The 21,264-nt window shown below is 40.4% G+C and overlaps 1 protein-coding gene across 5 annotated transcripts in view; it reads left to right on the forward strand.

Moving 5' to 3' along the window:
- The window catches only part of CACNB4 (calcium voltage-gated channel auxiliary subunit beta 4), a 244,066-nt gene extending 223,277 nt beyond the window's left edge, over nucleotides 1-20,789 (forward strand). For all 5 annotated transcript variants that reach the window (XM_028509409.2, XM_028509410.2, XM_028509412.2 and 2 more), the window contains 2 exons: nucleotides 14,888-15,073; nucleotides 17,284-20,789. In XM_028509409.2, the coding sequence (XP_028365210.1) occupies nucleotides 14,888-15,073; nucleotides 17,284-17,544 (447 nt within the window). In that variant the 3' untranslated portion in view covers nucleotides 17,545-20,789. The remainder of the gene's footprint in view (nucleotides 1-14,887; nucleotides 15,074-17,283) is intronic.
- Nucleotides 20,790-21,264: the final 475 nt, after the last annotated feature.

The raw sequence follows: 21,264 nt of genomic DNA on the forward strand, positions 1-21,264 counted from the left end.
AAACATGGCTTGCCTCCTCACAAACCACATCAAAATACAGAACAACCATCACTCAAAACTCTCAGAAATTGAGTACAGTGGAAGTCTGACTACTACGGATTTAAAGAAACCACATCTATCCAGACTGTAAGGAGAGGTGGAGTCTTGGATCTGCTGGTCCCTTGCCCACGTGTGGTGGATAAAAATTCAGGAGAAATCTCTCAGAGGTGAGGAGTCACAGCCTCACACCAGGCCCCCCCAGGTCAGGGTTCCAGTGCCAGGAAGATAAGTGCCCATAACTTTTGGCTGCAAACGCCAGTGGGGATTGAGTGGGTAGAAGAAAAATCTGGATTCACAAGCAGTTCCTCTTAAAGAACCCATATAAAGACTTACTCAGACTCACTTCCTCTGAGCTCCAGCACTGGCGTAGCAGCTTGAAAGGCACGAGTGGCATACAGGGAGGAACTGAAGTGTCTGGCATCAAGGCAAGAGCTGGGGGACAGCTTTTTCCTAGAGAGAAAGGCAGGCAGAGGCCATTGTCCATTTTCTGAACCTTACCCCACAGAGCCATAGAGCCAGCAGGTAGGAGCCATATCTGAGACTCAACTTGGCTGACACTGTTTGCCCTGCCCAGGGGATTCCCTGAGACTCCATCCCACCCAACTTTCAGGCCCACCAAAACTGTAACAGTAACTTTTCCATGTGAATGGCTGGTCTTGGCTCATGTTTCAGAAATTCCTAAATCCTATCAGATAACAGCCAGCCTCAGTAAGCCCCCAACTCCTGTACCCCTTGGCAGGTGGGCACAGGCCTGGCACTAGCAGTTGCCAGCCTAGATTAACAGTTTGGCTTTGCCTGCAAATCTCCAAGCCCAGCACAAGGAGGAGCCATCTCAGATTGCTTTATAGCTCAGGCAGGGTGACCCCAGGCAGAACATAGGTAGGTGGTAACCTTGGCCTGCCCCACACACAAAACTCCAGGGCCTGTGCACCCAGTGGACAACTACTGACCACATTGGAGCACCACCACCCTGCCCCTGCATAGCTGATCCCCCACAGAGGGTGGAGATTTTTGGTCAGAGGTAACAGCCAGTCCTTGAAGCTAACTGGCCTGGCAAATCCATCCCATTGAATTGTGAACAGCAGTCAAGGCTCAACTACAAGGGGAGTGTATACCCAGCCCACACAAAAGGTGCACCTTGAGTACTCAGCTTGGGTAGTAGGGGAAGCTATGCCACTGGACCCTACAGGACATCTACATTAGACCACACTACCATGACAGGGAGTCATAGCAGCTCTACCTAATGCATAGAAACAAACACAGGAGGCTGCCAAAATGAGAAAACAAAGAAACATGACCCAAATGAAAGAACAGATCAAAACTCCAGAAAAAAGAACTAAATGAAATAGAGATAAGCATTCTATCAGATGCAGAGTTCAAAACACTGGTTATAAGGATGCTCAAGGAACTTAAGGCCCTCAATGGCATAAAAAAGATCCAGTCAAAAATGAGGATACACTAATTGAAATAAGGAACAATTTACAGGGAAACAACAGTAGAATGAATGAAGCCAAGAATCAAATCAATGTTTTGGAACATAAGGATGCAAAAAACAATCAATGAGAACAACAAAAAGAAAAAAGAATCCAAAAAAATGAGGATAGTGTAAGCAGCCTCTGGGACAACTTCAAGAGGTCCAACATTCACATCATAGGGGTTCCAGAAGGAGAAGAGAAAGAACAAGAAATTGGAAATCTACTTGAAAAAATAATGAAAGAAAAATTCCCCAACTTGGTGAAGGAACTAGACATGCAAGTCCGGGAAGCACTGAGAATCCCAAACAAGATGGATGCAAAGAGGCCCACTCCAGGAAACATCATAACTAAAGCGCCAAAGGTTAAAGATAAAAAGAGAGTCTTAAAAGGCTGTAAAAGTTTTTTTAAGAGCCTTAAAAAACTTACAATTAGTTACTTACATGGGAGTTCCCATAAGACTGTCAGCTGATTTCTCAAAAGAAATTTTGCAGGCTAGAAGGCATTGGCAAGAAATATTCCAGGTTATGAAAAGCAGGGACCTACAGCCAAGATTGCTCTATCAGCAAAGCTATCATTTAGAATTGAAGGACAGATAAAGAGCTTCCCAGACAAGAACAGACTAAAGGAGTTCATCATCACCCCACCATTATATGAAATTTTAAAGGGACTTAATTAAAAAAACAAAGCAGTTCAAAACTACAAACAGTAAAATGGCAGTAAATATCTATGAATAATTGAATCTAAAAAAGAAACTAAGCAAACAGGAAGAACAGAGACAGATTCACGGATACAGAGAATGTTTTAATGGCTGCCAGATGGGAGGGAGGTGTGGGGGAATGGGTCTGGAGTGTGAGGGGATTAAGAAGAACAAGTAGGTAGTTTTAGGATAGCCATGTGGGTATAAAGTACAGTATAAGAAAAGGAACCAAAGAACTTACACTCATGACTGATGGACGTGAACAATGGTGTGGAGATTTCCTCATAGAGTGGGGGAGCCTGGTGAAGGGGGCAAAGGTAAAATCCAGACAACTGTAATTGCATAATCAATAAAATATAATAAAAAATAAAACTCCCATAAGTTATGCTACCTCAAAAAATGAAAATAAAAAAGATTAGTGGGAGTTTCCAGGAGCAGGTCTGAGTGGACTTAAGAGCTGGTAGGACTGTCTAATTTCATTAGTCTGCATGGTCGGACTGACCCCCCAGGAGAAAAACATTTCACAAGCCTGCCCAAATGGAAATGCCAAAAACAACGGGCTGGCTTTCTAAGTAGTGAGCCCTTGTTTCAGGGGATGGGTAGAGTAGGCTCTATGAATAGATGGCAGATATATTGTGGAAGGAATCTCCTCTGGTGAAGGCTATGGGTATGGTAAGCTAAGATATGACTATGGTATCTCATCCCTAAGACTCTGATTCTGTCTAGATTTTGGGAGTGATCAGCATAGAGATACTATTGAATCCCTGTGGGTTGTGGAGGCCAGGGAATAGGAGAATGTAAAAGTAAGAGACATCAAGTCAGATGATATCTTTCTTCATTATTTCAAAGCATCAAGATCAGACACTTCCACAGGTCACCAGTGGGCATGTCTGAGGACATGACATCCATGCCTCCATGTGGTTGAACGAGACAGACTTCAAATATTTAGTCATCTCAGCTCCATGTGGCTCTTTTGCAAGTAACTTTCTTGGCAAGTATTAAAATACACTCAGCAAACATTATTTAAGTATTAGGCCTGTTTACCTCTCCAGGGTAAGGGATACAAAGGCATGTCCCTGCCTTCAAGGAGTATATGGACTAATGTGATTACAGTTTGTTAAATCAACTCTTCACAAACAATTTGGTAAGTCATAAATCTCATAGATTAAAAGAGTAGTTTAGATCAGTGTTCCTTAACTCAGTGCTATTGACATTTTAGTCTGGATAATTTTTCATTGGCAGTCCTCTGCACTGTAGGATGTCTGGTAGCATCTCTGGCCATTAGCTATGCTCAAGTGTGACAACCAACAGCATCTCTAGGCATTGTCAAATGCGCCCCCGGGAGGGATCACTTCAGGTTGAGAACCACTGAATTAGATTAATATATGCACAAGTTTTGGTAATCATGTTATAAGAAGTCTCAGTAATTCATTCCTTGATATACATTTTAGGTGAACTTAACCTGTTTCTTGTTCATTTGATCTTTTTATGAGATGGAGTTTATTAACATTGATTCCTAATAATTACTAGAGAAAATACTGATGTCCTATTAAAATGAGGAATCTTACTGCTGAGAGAGTTGTATATAATACAACGTATTTCTGCTAACAAGTGCATATAATGCAATCCTTGGGTCTGAAATAGCTGGAAGCAAGAAAAGATATGTGCATACTAAATGCAAATAATTCTGTGAGCTGTCTTAGTGTTACCGAGCACAGTGGTATTCGGGTGTCTGATGCTGAACACAAGCATGAAACAAAAGTTGGTGGGGAAGAGAAAAGGTCTTTATTGAAATGTTGCCCAATTTGGGGGAGCAGGAGACGCCCAATTCCAGGCCAATCTCTTCCAGAAAACACAGAAAGAACCCAGCTGCTCCCAGAGAACCAGAGACAGTGTCTAGAAACCCTGCTCCATCCTTATCTGTCCTTCTAGGGCACAAGGATGCTATGTGGATGTCTCTCTGGCTTCATGCTCCCTTCCTGGAGTTATGCTTTTGGAGCGGATGCCACCATTGCCTCACCGCAGCTTCCTGTGCTATGGCCTAGGCCCTGCCAACCTCTGCACCTGGTCATCAGGGGATTTGTCCTCAGGGCCCAGCACTTGAGGCTTCTCACATCCCCAGGGCTGGTGAGGTCTCTGGCTGCTGATCTCTTAGCAAGAGAAGGGTCACAGCCTCGCACTGTCCTTTGGGCACACAAGATATTGCAGCATTCCATAGGTGGCTGCCAGGGCAGGCTTCCCTGGGGTGTGGCCCAGCTCATTGGACTTGACTTCTACCAGGCGGCCCCAAACATGTGAGTGGCAGGCAGGAGAAGGGCTGCAACTCTGCCTATGCTCCATTTAACTCTTTGGCCCCGAAGTTCCATGTGTGCTGGAAACAAATGGGTCTTTTCCTCAGTCCAAACATTTCACTCTGCTTGCGTAAGCTCCCTGCAAGCTTCCTCCTGATGTATTGAGTGACAGTTTTATTTATCCTTTACCCACAGGTGTGGAAATCTATCAGGGCATTGCCCTGCAATTTCAGTCCCAAAGCCTCTGGCATTTCCTTCCACCCTTCCCTTTTCTGGGGAACACAGGCTCTCACACACTGCTTTAGGGGTCCCTTTCTGCTCCTCAGTGACCTCTCCAGATCCTCCTAGGATGTGTCCCCATGTCAGATACGTCAGACAACCTCATACAGTGGGAAGAGAGCCTTGCCCTAGCACTGTCTCTCAGCAGGATAAAAATTCCTTGTTTTACAGCATTAGTCAGATAACCTAGAATTTTACTTTATTTTTAAAATATATTTCTGTTGATTATGCTATTACAGTTGTCCCAATATTCCCCCATTGCCATCTCCACCTAGTGCCCCCAATTCCCTCCAGCAGTCGTCCCCCCCACATAGTTCATGCCCATGGGTCATGAAAGTAAGTTCTTTGGCTCCTCCATTTCCTATACTGTTCTTAACATCCCCTTGTCTGTTCTGTGCCTACTGATTTGTACTTCTTAATCCCTATACCTTTTCCCCCATTATTCCTCTTCCCCCTCCCAATGGATAAACCTCCAATTGAACTCCATATCTATGATCTCCATTCTGTTCTGTTCTGTTTATTTGCTCAGTTTATTTTTTAGATTCAACTATTGATAGTTGTGAATTTATTGCCATTTTAATGTTCATAGTTCTGATCTTCTATTTCTTAAATAATTCCTTTTAACATTCCATATAATAATGGCTTGGTGATGATGAACTCCTTTAGTTTTACCTTACCTGGGAAACACTTTATCTGCCCTTCCATTCTAAATGATAGTTTTTCTGGATAGAGTTATCTAGGTTGTGGGTCCTTGCTTTTCATCACTTTGAATACTTTTTGCCAGTCCCTTCTAGCCCGCAAAGTTACTTTTGAGAAATCAGCTGACAGTCTCATGGGAACTTCTTTGTAGGTAACTCTCGGCTTTTCTCTTGCTGCTTTTAAGATTCTCTGTTTATCTTTAACCTTTGGCATTTTAACTGTGATGTGACTTGGTATGGTCCTCTTTGCATCCATCTTGTTTGGGACTCTTTGAGCTTTTTGGACTTGCATGTCTATTTCCGTCACCAAATTAGGGAAGTTTTCTTTCAATATTTTTGCTTGTTCTTTCTCTTTGCCATTTCAGCTAATGTAAGGTTCATTTCTGCTGGGTCTTTTTATGCTGTTGAAATACCCAATGAGTTCCTTGGGCATCCTAATAACCAATGTTTTGAACTCTGCATCTGCTAACTTGTATATCTCCATTTTGTTTAGGTCTTTTTCTGAAGTTTTGTTTTGTTCTTTCATTTGGGTCATGTTTCTTTGTTTCCTCATTTTGGAAGCCTCCCTGTTTGTTTCTATGTATTAAGTAAAGCTGCTTTGACTCCCTGTCTTAATAGTGTGACCTATTGTAGAAAAGCATACCTGTAGGTTGGATGGTGTGGAGCTTTAGGTAATCACCAGGGTCAGGAAACCTGTGTGAACCAGACTGATGTAATCTCAATATGGTGTCCCTACTCTGTGACCCTGTGTGGGGATGACTCAGAAAGGGGACTGTGGCTGCTACCTGGCCTCTAGAATTTTGTCTGGGAGGAAGCTGTCCCCCAACACTCACCCTGATGCCAGACACTGCAGTTTCTCCCCATGTACCTCTGGTGACCTTCCAGCTGCTGCCCCCAGTGCTGGAGCCCACAGGAAGTGAGTCTGCATAGTCCTAAGTCCATTCTGGGCCCTTTAAGAGGAGAAGTCTGAGAATCCTGCAGTCTCCTTTGCTGCCCCAACCCCCACTGATTTTCATAGCCAGAAGTTATGGGGACTTGTCTTCCTGGTACTGGAACCCTGGGCTGGGTGGCCTGGTGTGGGGCTGGGATCCCTTACCCCTGAGGTTTCCCTCCTGGTTTTTATCCATCCTGCACAGGTGTGGGACTACTTATTCTGCCTATCTGTGTCTCCACATCTCCCTGTCTCTGCGTCTCCACATTTATGGCTCCCTGCCCATCTCAATGAATGTGATTTTTTTAATTCCTGGTTGTCAGACTTCCATACAGCTCAATTTTCTGACAATTCTGGGTGGTAGTTGTTTTGTAGTTTAGTTGTAATTTTCACTGTGGTTGTACAAGGAGAGCTGTGTTTACCTATGCTTCTATCTTGATTGGAAGTCTCCAATAACCTGGAATTTTAAACAAGCAGTCTGGATGAACAAGGTTGCCTTGTATTTAATATTTTAAAATATTGTTTACATTATGAAACATGTTCATTTGTTAGTTTGTGAATAAGGAATTGTACACTCAATGTTGACATGCCTGAAGAAATCTCTGGATTATTAAAAACTAGGAGTAATCCAAAACTGTGTCTGATTTTTCCCTGCTTTATTTCAAGACCATAATTATAATTGTCTTCCAAAATTTGTGATCACTGTGTCATTTCAGTTCCTCAAGGAGAATTTGTGACTTGCTTAATTGACCACTGCATCCTCAATCTCTAATGTCAGCAAATTACACAAAGTCTCACATTGCTAGGAAGCTAAAGGCAGCAGTCTTTGCGAAGAGAAGTCTAGAAGAGCACTGAAAGCAGTTGACTCTCTGTTACCAAAACAATGAATCCTAGACTCTGGGACTGTGGAAGCAAAAAGGGACCTTTAGGAGAACCCGGTGTAGTACTTCCTGGAATGTGTTCTTCCTAATGTGGGTACTACACAATGTCAACAGGTGTGATAAAGAAATGGCCCCGATACCAAGAATGTTTAAAAAAACACTGTATAAACAAAGGTAAACTGCAGAAGCCTTAATACTGAGCATTTTATATCTTTATTCAGTCAAATAGTGTGCAGTGCTTCCCCTAAATTTTGACTGTACAACCATTTTTCCATAGAGCATCCTATAGGTCTAGTGTTTCACAGAATGCTTTAGGGAAGGGCTGATCTAGTCCAACCTCCTCCTTTTACTAATGAGGGAACTAGGACCAAGAGAGGTGAACCAGCTTTCAAAGTTCCACTTACCTTGGCTACAGTCAGCATAAGATCTCTGCCTTCTTTAACAGAAATTTAGATAGTGAATGGCAACAGGCTGGTTATCACATATTCTCCTGGAGAGAAATGATGAGTTTTGTGGGGAAGGGAAGTCCCCCCATTTTTTTCTCTTAGTTTGTCTGCCTGGTCTAATAACCAAATTGACATTAGACAGATTAGCAAGAGAAAATAACTAAATTTAATTATGTATGTACATCAGGGGTTCCATAAAAATCTAGGACCCAAGGACAAATCTGGCAGTTAAATCTTATATGCCATTTTAAGCTTAAAAGAAAGTGAGGTGTGGTTTAGGACTTCAAAGAGCAGGAAGACAATTCATATGGAGATGAAGAAGCAAATGTTTGGTAAACAAATGTTTGCTGGACCATCTTTAACAATGGACTGCAGAGAGGACTTCATTCAAATGGGCCTTACTGCATTCCTCCCTGCCACTCACACCTAGTTCATATTAAACTTTAGTTACCTGTGATGATACTTCCCTTCCTGGAGCAGGTCCAGGTCCTCTATCTAAATTCTGTTTAAGCTGTTAGGGATCAGATCATAGGTTATTCCTCAGACCTTCATTTCTTAAAAATAACCAGTTTAAAATAATCAATATCCCCCAAAACTACATATTCTGGGGTGGCAAACTGCTTCCCCTGGGTTTCATGGGTAAGGCTTCTTCTAAAACTTTTTCAGTAAAGGGTCAAATAGTAAATATTTCAGGCTTTGTGGGCCATTTGGTCTTCACAAAATGACTCACTTCTGCCTTTGTAACAAGCAGGCAGGCAGCCATGGACAATATGTTAATGAGTCAGAACGGTCCAGTCAAACTTTGTCTATGGGAACGGGAGGCAGGCTCAGTGCCAGCAGCCCACCCACGTGGCCACCTCTATTCTATCCAGGACAAGATTCTAGTTACCTGTAACTCTGCAAAAAACTAGTTATTTATTACTGTCTTGTTACCTATTACTGTTCTATTTATCTATTACTGTGCAAAAAACTACCTCAAACTTAGTGACTTCAACCAACCACCAGCTGAGTTGGTGGGATCCAGCTGCTGGCTGACCGGGTCCCTCGGCGGGCGTGGCTGGAAGGCTGGGCCCAGTCAGCCCCTCTGCCTCTCTGTGTGGTGTCTGGGCCTTTCCATGGGATCTCTCCAACAGGGATCCATGCTTCATACGTGGCAGCTCCCAGGGCACCAAGAGCAAGTATTCCAGACTCTCAGGCTTAGATCCTGGGCTTAGATAGTGACACGGCATCACTTCCACAGGTTTCTGCTGGTCAGAGGGGTCACAGAGGCTGCCCAGATTCCAGGAGAGGGGACACACCCTCCATCTGGATACAGGACTTGTCAAAGACTTGGTGGCCATTTTTGATCTGCCACAGACAGAAAGATGAGTGGGGATGGGGGCTGGGCTCTGAATACTTCTTCTCTGGAAGAAGGAGGCCTTTCCTTCCTCCCCCACTCTGGAGTCACAGAAGGAAAGGTGAGGTACAGACGGCAAAGGACCTATGAGATTAGGACCCACGAGCCCTTTTCACATACACCTTATTATATAACTAGCCTGAATTTGTGTTTATAATATACATCTGTACAGTATATTGTTAGATTTCATTTGGTTTCTACCCATTTACTTTTCAGAGAATTTGAAAATAGTAATTTTAAAAAAGCCAAAGTTCCAATTGCCCCAGTACTATGGTAATAGGAGCTACGTAATACATGGTGAGAAAAGCAGATAGGCAGACAATTGAATCTATAAATGAAATGTAATCCTTTAATCCTACTTAGTTACAAGGTGGCTTATGTTACCAAAAGCTGACCCAGAGGCTCTTTGAGCTTTGTAATTTTTTTTTTTTTTTTTTTTTTTGTGCTGGTAAAATGACATTGATCGCTCTTTCTGCAAGAGGGGAGCTCATGTCCTCCGAAGAGTCTGGCAAACCTCTAATGTTACAGTAACCGTAGTAGTTCTCCTCTATCACCCTTTCTTTTCCATTGCTGAATGGACTCAGATTTATTCTATTAAACACAAGACCTCTGAGGTGAACGATAGTGCCCAGTGTCCTTGATCGTATTCCTATCACAGTAGTCATTTTCCATGGCCCTTTTACAGTCATTTTATTTAAATTATTTAAAGTTGTGTGGATTCACCCATCTGTTTGAAATGCTGTCCCCGGTGGTGCATTCGTTATTACAGAGCCTCTGCGTGTTCGTAGTTTAATTCATAACACTGCTTTTGAAAAAGAGAGTCATCGATTCCAGAGGTTTCCGTCTCGAAATAAGGCCACATAGGATCTTGTTTCTCTCCGTCCGAAGGATACTACTCTTGCTGCCATCACTAGGCCACTCAACTTGAATTTAGGGAGTTAGGGATAGTTCACTCCTGCCCACCCATGCTGACTTACCGGTTGCATTAGCAGGAATTTAGAAGCACTGGGTGCCTTTTCTACAGACAATGAGTAGCACTGGTAGATCCCCTTATACTCTCTGAAGGCTAAGGGTGGAGGGAGTGAAGTGGACAGGACGGGGCGGTGTGGGAAGGAAAATGTGGCTGGGGTCATAGTGATAGCACAGGTTGTTAAAAGAAAGAAACTTGCAGGGGTCGAAGTCACTGATGTTCTTTGCCTTCACATTGTCCCCTCCGATTAGTGGCAAGAATTCTGATTATCTTTCCAGGTTAGCTTGCTGAAGTGGAAGCCGTGCCAGAGACTAACTGCTAGAGCCCCATAATGTTGGCGGGCTCTCTTTTGTCCCTGCAAGACCCCCCAAATCTTGGAAAATCCCGTAACTTAATCATCCTGTTCCCTATCACTAGTTGACCAGCAGTGAGTTAAGTACTCAGGATTTAAAAAGCTTTAGTAATATAAAGAATGCAGTTTTGATATCCAAGAAACACTGGGTGGTTATTTTGTAATCAGCATTACATGTTTGCCATTCAGCCATTTTATTTTACTGAATGGTATTTTCCGGTCTTTTCTTTTTAAATGGTGGCAGATTTAGGATTTTTATATTCCAATAGAAATAAATAAAAGGATTCTCACCCCTATTATTTCTTTTTCCACTTAGAAGTAGGAAAGTTCTCCCACGTGAGGTTTTGTGTATGCACAACAAATGCATGTAAAGCAATGTCTACACCGTGGGAGAGAGTGTGTAAATTTAATCTCCCAGGTAGCTAGTATTCAGTAAGGCACCAGCCTAAAGAAAAGTTAAACTGCAAAATTAATTTCTAAGTTTTATAAACTTTTTATTTAAAATATTCAATAGCAACTTCCTAGATAACATTAGTTTTAGTGAAATTCCCCTTCTATTCTAGGAAATATGTATTTCATAGTCATAAAGAAACACTTGCCCACTCTCTCTCTATCTTCCTCCCAAAAGAATGTGAAAGAGATAAGTAGAACCTGTTAGAATTCTCAGTGTAAGAAGTGCTCTGTCTTCTGTAAAATGTAGGATGACCAATTATTCCAATTCTTCCCTAATTTTCCAGATTTTCACAGTAATAGTCCCAACTCCCCACTCAGTCCCTGGCAAACCAAGGCAGTTGGTTGCCCTAATTCAGGCACCTTCCCTGCGGAGAGTTTGGGATGCTCTGGGATTGGAGGACTGGACAGATCGCTAAGTGCGTGTACTTACAGTTTTTAAAAAGGACATCGCAGGTCGTCATTTCCACTTTATTCAGCTTCAATCTTTCACCTTCTTTCTTCCCGTCATTTTCATTTTCTGAACCACTAGATGAGCTGGAGGCATGTTTTTCAGTCTTGTCATTTAAAATGCTTTGGTTTTTAAGTTTTCTGAAAGAGCTTATCTAGAAAAAGGGTTGCTTTTCCAATGGTTTATTTGGACCCCGTTGTTCACTGTAGTTCCGTGGCCACATTATTTCTGCCACCTCAGCTGAAGAACATACCCTGACCCAGGACGCCAGGGGCACTTACCGTGGCAGTGCTTTGAAAACAGCTCTGAGTCACCCCATCTCCAGCAGGCCCCAAGGGCAGGATTCCACTGAGTGCCTAACTGTTCCCCGCCCTGACTGGCCTGCTGCTCACGCCCTCCTCTGCTGATTAGGTAGCTCTCAGAACCGCAGCCACGCCAGAGGCCTCACATTCTGCACAGTAAGCTGCTAACTGGACTTGAACCTTTGAAGTTTATGAAAAATAGGCAAAGCTGGCTTGCATAATTCATTGAGCTGCTTCTCTTTGAATTTCATGTATAATTAAAATTTTTTTCCCATTACACTCACTTTCTAACACTCTGGTTAATCAGCTGTGTTATTTCCTAAACAATTCAAAAGAAAAATCATCACAGATATACAAGCTGTAAAATTTTTAGTTGAAACTAAGTCATGGTATTTCATTCAGAAGCTGAAATTTGCTCTCCTCTGTGCTTTTGAAAGCCCAAGAGCAGTTTCAAATGATCTTCCACCATGGAGCTGTTGTTTTAGCACTGCACACACATCATTTCCTGGAAATGACTGAGCCTTGGGCAAACAGACCTGTGCCGAGATGGAAAATGTCTGTCTGTTAGCACAGAGACATACTTTATTGAAATTATTTGTAACTAAGCGTATGTTTAGTGGTGCCTGCAGCCATGACAAGGTAGCATGTGGGCAGTCAAGTGGATGTGAGCCTCAATCAAATACCATTCAGCAGTAGGTGCTGCCGACCTCATTTTGCCCCATCTGGGCTTTGCAGTCCTGGCTGTGTGTGATAGTGAGGGCCCTCATTTCAGGTGTCTCTGCAGGACTCTGTAACTTTAAGAAAGCACACAAATGGCTTACTGAGATTACACGTAGGAGAGAACCTGCATTACAGAGTGAGGCCTATGTAACTGAATTATACAGTTAGCTTAAATAAAATTACATAAACAGCTGACACCACACAACATACAGTCTAGAATTTGCCAACAGTTCTAACCTAGAGTGGCCCTTTGCTTCCGTGGTGGTCAGTTTCCTCCTCTTCCTGCATCATCTGTCTCAGTCCAGGTCTGTGCGTGATTTTTGGGGTAGGGCAGTTCTGGTCCTACTCCAGTTAGCACTGCAATGCTGTCGGAGAATGCAGTGTTTATGTCAGAGCATTATGGTCAGTTCTCAGGCTCTATATTTGTAAAGTAACTGTTGAAACGTTAATGACAGAGGGGGCTTTTAATTGCAAGAGATAGAAACTCACTTGAGTTACTTTAGTGGAAAAGGAGATTTATTGAAGAAATATATGTTCATGAAACTATAAAAACTAGCTCTTTTCCCAGTCTCTCATGGGCCATGTAGTCTGTTTCTTCCATTGTGTCCTTGCTTCTCTTTATCTGTTTTATTCTCTTATCTCTACAGATAGAATTCTTTGACTTACTCACAATTTTTCCTCCCTCATAAATTCAACTTTTACATGTCTCTTTGGGCCTTCTTTCAAGTCTAGAACTTTAAGCTGCAGCTCCAAGCATTGACTGACTCAGTCTCTTTGTTGTTCTGAATTAAGGTTCCCGTGTGACATAGCTCATTAAGGATTTTAACACTTGTCTCTCCCACCATACTGTATGCTCCTGAGCATATGTTTCTTTGCCACTGTATACCCACAGTGCCTAGCACAAAATAGATACTGAGTAAATATTTGATGAATTAATAAAATATGAAGAAAACCATCAGAAATCTACTAATAGATGTTCTTGTGGGGGAAAGGTTTCCTGTGAGTTGAATCAGATGAGACTTCTCAAACAGTAGTCAGTTTGGACTGGTCATCTTATTCAGGGTCAAAATGTTCAGTAAAGAATAATGTGATGTGCCCTGGTTGGTATGGCTTAGTGAACTGAGTACCAGCTTGTGAATCAAAGGGTTGTCAGTTCAATTCCCAGTCAAGGCACATGCCTGGGTTGTGGGCCAGGTCCCCAGTAGGGGGTGTGCAAGAGGCAACCACACATTGATATTTCTCTCCCTCTGTTTCTCCTTCTCTTCTCCTCTCTCTAAAAATAAATAAATAAAATCTTGTTTTTTAAAAAGAATAATATGATGAAGAGATTCAAATAGTAAATGTTGGGGGAGAGATTGTTTCCATGGTGACTTCTGCCCCAGAAAGCCCTCACATGAATGAGTGAGTCTGTTGACTCACCACCCACTCAAAGTCATCCAGTTGACATTGACCTGCAATCCAGACACAGTATTACTGCTGATGCAGTAACCCAGTTTGCTTCATTAATGGGAGGTTCTTATTTTGATTTAAAAAAACTTATAAAAGCAGGTGGGTGGCGGTGGAGGTGGTGGGAGAGAGAAGATGCAGATCCAGCTGTTGGTAGTTGGGGTGTGCTTTCACTTACCTATGGAATGGCTTTTCTCTTTGCTGTGGTTTCTGACTGTTCCTCCAGGGAATCTGTGTCCCAGGTGTATTCTGTCTGTGTGCCCCATCACACTGCATTGACAGAGGGGCCACTCTGCTCCTCTGGGGTAAAAGAATGCTTCTTGATTATAAGCCAGATGAGGTTGTTACTGCCAGAAACATGGGCACCAGTTCCTTCTTGTGTGACACCCCTCCCCTCCCACATTAAATACTCCTGGTTCTTGTCCTTCCTTAACCATTTCCCAGATTTCATACAATGATCTTCTGTTAGCAGAAATCACTGTAATGTGATGATCACTGTAATGATTTTCTAATATTAACCCTAAACCTTCTTTCCATATTGTTTTATCATGAGACAGATAATGTCGTTTTCATAAACATTCTGAAAATTATCTAAGTAAATATTATTCCCTTCAACAGAGTTACTTGGGGAGCTGAAGTATGTATTCCAATGATATTATTGTTACCCAAAACAGTTTAGAACTCCTCTTTCAGTACCATTAATTGCTTCTCTCATATTTGAACTAAGTATAATTCAACTCTATAGGAAGATGTGGATAAAGCTGAGAATACATTATCTTTTCACTATATTCTACTTATAACACCTTTGTGCTTACCTCATCTTTTTCTTCTAAATAATGACAGCTCTAAATTTTTAATGAGCACTCCCATTTTTACATCAATGTCCAAGTTTGCACATGGTTAGCTCTGCAGCTCTTCACTTGACTTTGACTTCAGAAACTGCCAACAGAGCCCCTGGCATCTGATATTTGCTACGTGAGACACACTATGATCTGCATTAAGTAGTATTTTAGGCTCCATTGCCTAAAACATGAAGTGTAAATAAAATGGATGTTTCTTGCAGGAAATGTTTGATGTTATATTGGATGAGAACCAGCTGGAGGATGCCTGTGAACACCTGGGAGAGTACCTGGAGGCGTACTGGCGTGCCACCCACACAACCAGCAGCACGCCCATGACCCCGCTGCTCGGAAGGAATTTGGGCTCCACAGCGCTCTCCCCATACCCCACGGCGATTTCCGGGCTGCAGGTATTGTCACTTTTCACTCATGCCCTTACATCCTTCCTTTGGGATTTGGTAGGGAGCGGGGTTGGGGTAGAGACTGAGGTTGTCCTTAATCTGAAGAGGGAACTGTGTGTGGGCATCATATTAAAAAATCTAAAATATTATTTAATCATGGTCTGACCTTCACAAAGTGAGCCAGAAAGTGGCCCTTCCTTTAGAACTTTGCTCTCTGTTCATTTAGAATGGCTTCCACTTAGATAACGGAATCCCTCTTAAGTCTAGACTCTGCCCGGAAACTAACACCTACACAGCGAGGCTGTCCATTGTTTCTCTGTGTCACCTCTCGGAGATGATACGGTAGTGACCAGCTGAGTAAAATATCCTGGGACAGATGAACCTTTTGACTGTGCTTAACTAATCCTGCCCCACAGGCTGCTGGGCTCTCTAGCTTGCCCAGTCAATACAGGATGTGCCACAAGTAGAACCGCTGTGGTCAGAAATAGGGACAGATCCCTGAGTTTTCCTGGCAGTGTGTGGGATCCACCTTGGTCAGCGGCTATGGCAGATGTCCTCTAGGGAAGCTGGGGACGAGCCCAGGCTCTTTCCCCTATTGTTCTGGTGCTGCACTCAGAGCTAGATGCGGGGAGCCAGAGGCATTATGATACAAAGTGAGTCTTGCCTTTCTACACCAATTATTATTTACCATTTATCAAGCAGCTGCTGGAATGTGGCCAAATCTCCAGCTGACTGAGGAACAGGTAGTCAACTGAACCCTCTTGCATCATGATAGTTTTGTATTAATGGATTATAATGATAGTCATAATTGAAGATCATGTAGAGTTAACTCTGAGATAAATGGCACTCTCTGAAATGCTATTATAACTGTATTACTCTGCTACAAAATGGCATCTTTGTAAGCAGAAAAATTGCCATATAAATGAATAGCTTTTCAGGCTGGAAATGAACATGGGAAATGTGCTACTATACAATATACATATATACTGTATACAATAATGTATACAATACACAGTACATATGTATGCACCAGGACTATTCCTTGCCTTGTTTCATTGCCTGTGTGCTGCTCTGAGTGTGGCATCTCCACCGACTAATTTGGGTTGGCTCCAAATTGTACACTGTGGGATGAGAAAGGATGCATGAGACCATATGCTTCTGAAATGTACATAGAAATGAAATGTACTTTGTCTATAAATACAACGCTCTTGACTCATCATCTCTAAAACGTCCACTGAGAGTGGTTCTCCCAGTTTCACTTGTATCCTGTGACCTATTTTGCCTAGTAACCATGGCATCTAATTGTTAGACCCCAATGAGTTTAAAGGCATAGGCTGTGGCTGTTGACTGAGTTTCCTTCTGTGTGAAGGTGAGTGTCTTTTAGAGGACATGCACTTTGGCTTTATCACCGTCCTGTTTCTCAACTCAGGTGACCCTTCTAAGCAGGTAGACAGCTGTGGTGATACATGTTTTCCCATGATCTGAAGAAAAATGTTGAATGACATTTTCTGAGCCATTAAATAAGTGTCTGAAGGTAATTTCAATCAATGGTGTTAGAGGAATTTAGTTTATGTCTAAGGATTATTTTTGCAGGACATTTCAAGTTGAGGAAGCAAGATTTGTAAATGTGTCAATTAGTTGACTACATAATTGTATACTCCTTCAGAAAGAATATCACATTTATGTAGGACACAGAAACAAATGCATTATTTTATGAGCATAAATCATAGTTGCATTAAAATAGTTTTAAATGCTATAAGGAACATTCAAATAGTTAAAGGTGACATGTGTGACCATAAGCAGAGAAAGATTTTATCAGTTCAAGAGAGAAATAAAGTTATAGATGCTATTCTGAACTTTGTTTGCCAGTAGTAAAATACCCCTCATTTTTGCAACAGAAGTGGAATTATTAGACCTTCCTAAATATGTTAAGTTCTATTGAGCTGTTAACTTTCAATACTGTATTTTAATAGGAAGCATAATCATGCAGCATTATGTAATTAAATTCATAAACTATCAGCATTTTGGCATATTTGCATGTTATGTCCCAAATAAATAAGATCAGATATTTTGAGCAGATCATTTGTGCATCAAAATGCTTTATTAAGTCAGATATTCAGCATCTTATTGTATGGATCCTACTGTTTGTACACACATGTATGTGTTCTAGATGAATGAAGCTGACATTATTTAATCAATGAACTATCTGATATTTTTAGAGTCAGCGTGTAAGGCACAGCAACCATTCCACAGAGAACTCTCCAATTGAAAGACGAAGTCTAATGACCTCTGATGAAAATTATCACAATGAAAGGGCTCGGAAGAGTAGGAATCGCTTGTCTTCCAGTTCCCAGCATAGCCGAGATCATTACCCTCTCGTGGAAGAAGATTACCCTGACTCATACCAGGACACTTACAAACCCCACAGGAGCCGAGGATCGCCCGGGGGATATAGCCATGACTCCCGACACAGGCTTTGAGTCTGCTGACACAAACAAAAAATTTATTTGTTGACAATTTGCCATAGCACTGCTAGGATAAACCCATCATCTAACTTGGCAAGTATGGCACAGTATTGACTGTGTTTATGGGTTGCTGTCATTGGATGCTAAGTAAGGGGCAAAAAAAATGTACATTATGCCCTTAAGTCTGGATGGATATTAGATGCCCAATCATATAGATATTTTAAGTGCAACATTTACATAACAGTACCTTTATTTTCTTCATTAGATTTAGACACATCGATTTGTAATTTAGGGTACTTATTGAGGCACATATAAAATAATTTCCCATGCTGGAAATTCCAAATGACCAGTTCCAGTTGGAACCAATTTATAAACCAATTCCTGTTGGAATTTGGGTGAATTGACTAGAAAGTCTACTTGAGCATGTTGTGATCCCTTTAAAAAAATCTGAAAAACACTAATGAGGATATCAAAATACCCATAGAAGCCAAAACCAGCTATGGCATTTATTTGCTGAAAGTTAAATTTACCCTTAAAGTTGGAACACACACACATTTTAATACATGTTAATGTTGCCAGAATGGCTTTTCTAACTTACCAAATATATTGATAGTGCCAAAAAATCTCAAATTAATGCAGAAATTACACAGTCTCCTCAAGATTTTAATATTTTTCTTTCCTGGCACAGCTGTTGTTTCAAAGTGTTTTGCTTTTTGTTTAGTCACTACTGTTAGCTCTTTTGCAGTTGGCAAAAAATCTCAAAATTTCTTTTTCAGTAAGAAAGAAGAGTCAAGGGAAGCCCAATCATAGCTGGGTATATGAAAGGCAAGATGGGGTGTTGTTTCCATTTTAATCAATCCGAGCACAACTAAGCACACCCAGGAATCTGCAGGCAGGTAGTGAGGGTGGACACAGATCCTCCTGAGTGCAAAGCTAAACATCTCCAGGTGGTAGCTTATCCATCCACTTACTGCAGACATGGGTTCAGTATTTCCCACCAGACACAACTGAGTACTTTTTCATTGCTTCACTCAGCCTCTGTCTTTGAATATCTGAATGCTCTAGCCCTTCCCCAAATTCTTTATAATTATGCTAAAGATGTTAGTTTTACATAGACACATTCAATTTTGATATTGAAAGATGTGTTTATACAAAACAATTAATTGAAAATGTGAAAACAAATGAATTTAAAGGCTTGCAATAAAAATAAACTCATAGATTCAGAATATATTTGTTCACTAAACATCGCATTTTTATTGCAAAGAATTATAAAGAATTTGGAGATTGAGCCATCTTATTTTTAATCAACACTCCTCTTCACATATTAAGTCTTCATAGTTTTTCCAGTGGCTATAATTATGGAATTAGTGTCCTTCTGTCCTATATTTTTAAAAAAGACTCAGATTCACTATGACCCAAGAAATTATTGAAATTGACCATTTTATATAATACACACATGTCTTTAGGAAAAGGCTCTTGTTTCTAAAAGTCCACAATGCATGTGTTTTCTAAAGCCCCAACTGGACCACGCATAAAAGTCCTTTTGTACTGGTACATGTCACAAAACCTATTTTTTGAAAACAATAATAATTCATTTTCTATTATCGTAATTCCCCCACCAAGCCTTTCGATACTTAGAATCTCAAAGCATGCACCAGTTAAATAATTTTCCTTACTGTGAAAATAAGTTCCATATTCTCTATGAATTATACATGTCTTGAACCCCATTCTGACGTCCCACCCCTCCCCTCGTGTTCACTGTGCACACTCCATTATGAACCTGTGTCACTGATATGAAGATGCCTATAATTATGTAAGTTATCACAAATATTTGATACAGTTCAAAAATAGGGGCTCAGTAAATTCTAAAAGTTAACAAGTGATCTTGGCTTATGAGGTTCTTTTGTCATCTAGTGAAGCCTACAGAACTTTCAGTTAAGACATTTAAAAGAGCTATATCCATTAGGCACTTTAATAAACATGTAAACTGCCATTACTGAATATTTTGTTAGAGCACAGAAGAGCACTTTCCAGCAAACAAAATATATTTATTACATGTACAGCACATATCTGCATGAGAAAGAAAACATTAGCCAAAACATTTTTCTAGATGCTTTACTGGTTTCTTGTTTGTGCTCATTAAAGTATTTAATTGCAAAGAGTGCGCCAAGGTGTATAAATTTAGACTAGACAGCTGTTCTGCTTTTTCTGTAGTAGCATTAGCAATCCGGTCCTCTAACTATTTTAAGATATTTACATTTTATGGCAGGTAGCTATAACAGCATTTACATATATTTCCTAGTCAGCAAGATTACCATATTCTTTCACTTTAAAAAATCACTTGTTTTAAAAGGCCTCTCAGAGCCTTGTTCTAAGTCTTCCGTGTCATGCCGATAAAGAGAGAGGTCCATTCAATATCTGCACAAACCAACCTGTCATTTACCACAAAGTGTCCACATCTGTCTTGCTTTGCATCTTATTCAAAAGCTAACAGTCTTGGAAAGGGTATAATGTATATTTTCTTGATAGATATATTTAAAATTTTACTTTGATATGGCATATTTTTCCCATTCCTTTTGTAATGTTTATCTTCTCCAAATGAGTAAGAGATGCATTTTCCTTTTTTTAAGCCTTAGAGTTTATTGTGTAAATGATACTAAAATACAGATATATACTAAATGAAAAGTTTTATTTTTGCCAAGCACATCAAACACCTTTGGAAAATACATATTCTACAAATAATTTGTTTTTAACTGATTTCATTTGAAAATAGCAAATGATAAGCAGGAGAAAGAAGTCTTATAATATTTTGAGGCTGTTTTGACTTGTAGTATAAACCACATATGCTGAAATTTCAGTATATGGAATTTCAGAATATGTAAGTTACATATTCTGTAATTTCAGTCATTGGACATGTAACAGTGCAGACTCATGTGACAATGTGGGAATGTAGTCCTGGAAAAAAGGAGTGCATTTTGCCAATACTGATATTAATTCTCAAGGCTATAATGTGACTTCAATATTATAATCAATAATGTGATCTTGTTTACTCCAATATTTAAAGCAACACTTAGAAATGTTTATAAATGACTAATGATTCTCTCTTATCTTTATACAGTTCTATTGGAAAGAAAATTGAAATTAACAATTTAGACTGATAGTCTTTCCTAATAAGAGAATCTTAATTATGTGACAATATTTCATTGCACTTAGTCCTTAAGGAAATGAATTTTTTAAACATAAAACAAATTCTGAGCAAATTATTTGTTCCCTTTAAATAATTTGTGAATCACTTGATTTATTATTGTTGTTTGCAAACTGTATTTTTGGAATGTTAACCTCTTTTCATACCTGCATACTTGAACTTGTCTTTTGTGTGGGGCCTTAAAATTCATAATAGGAGCTAGGACAGTGGAAGGGAGGGAGAAAAAAAAATCATGCCAATAGTTGGTTTGCAAATTTAAATTCTTTGAATGAACATATCATAAAATGTTGAGACCCAGGATGTCAGTTAAGAATATTTCTAGATAACCTTAATTTGCATGCTAGTGTATTTTCTTAGTTATACAATTTTATTTTGTTATTTGTTAAAAATAAAAACAATGTAATACCACCATAGAAATTGCCCTATACGTTGATATGTATACTACCTCTTCTCTAGAGAAGACAAGCTGTCTTTAAAGAGAAAAACACTTTTCAATAAGTAGTGATCAAATTTATCACTATTACTGCTAA

This window comes from Phyllostomus discolor, chromosome 4 (assembly GCF_004126475.2).
Source record: "Phyllostomus discolor isolate MPI-MPIP mPhyDis1 chromosome 4, mPhyDis1.pri.v3, whole genome shotgun sequence".
In the NCBI taxonomy this organism is placed as follows: Eukaryota; Metazoa; Chordata; class Mammalia; order Chiroptera; family Phyllostomidae; genus Phyllostomus; species Phyllostomus discolor.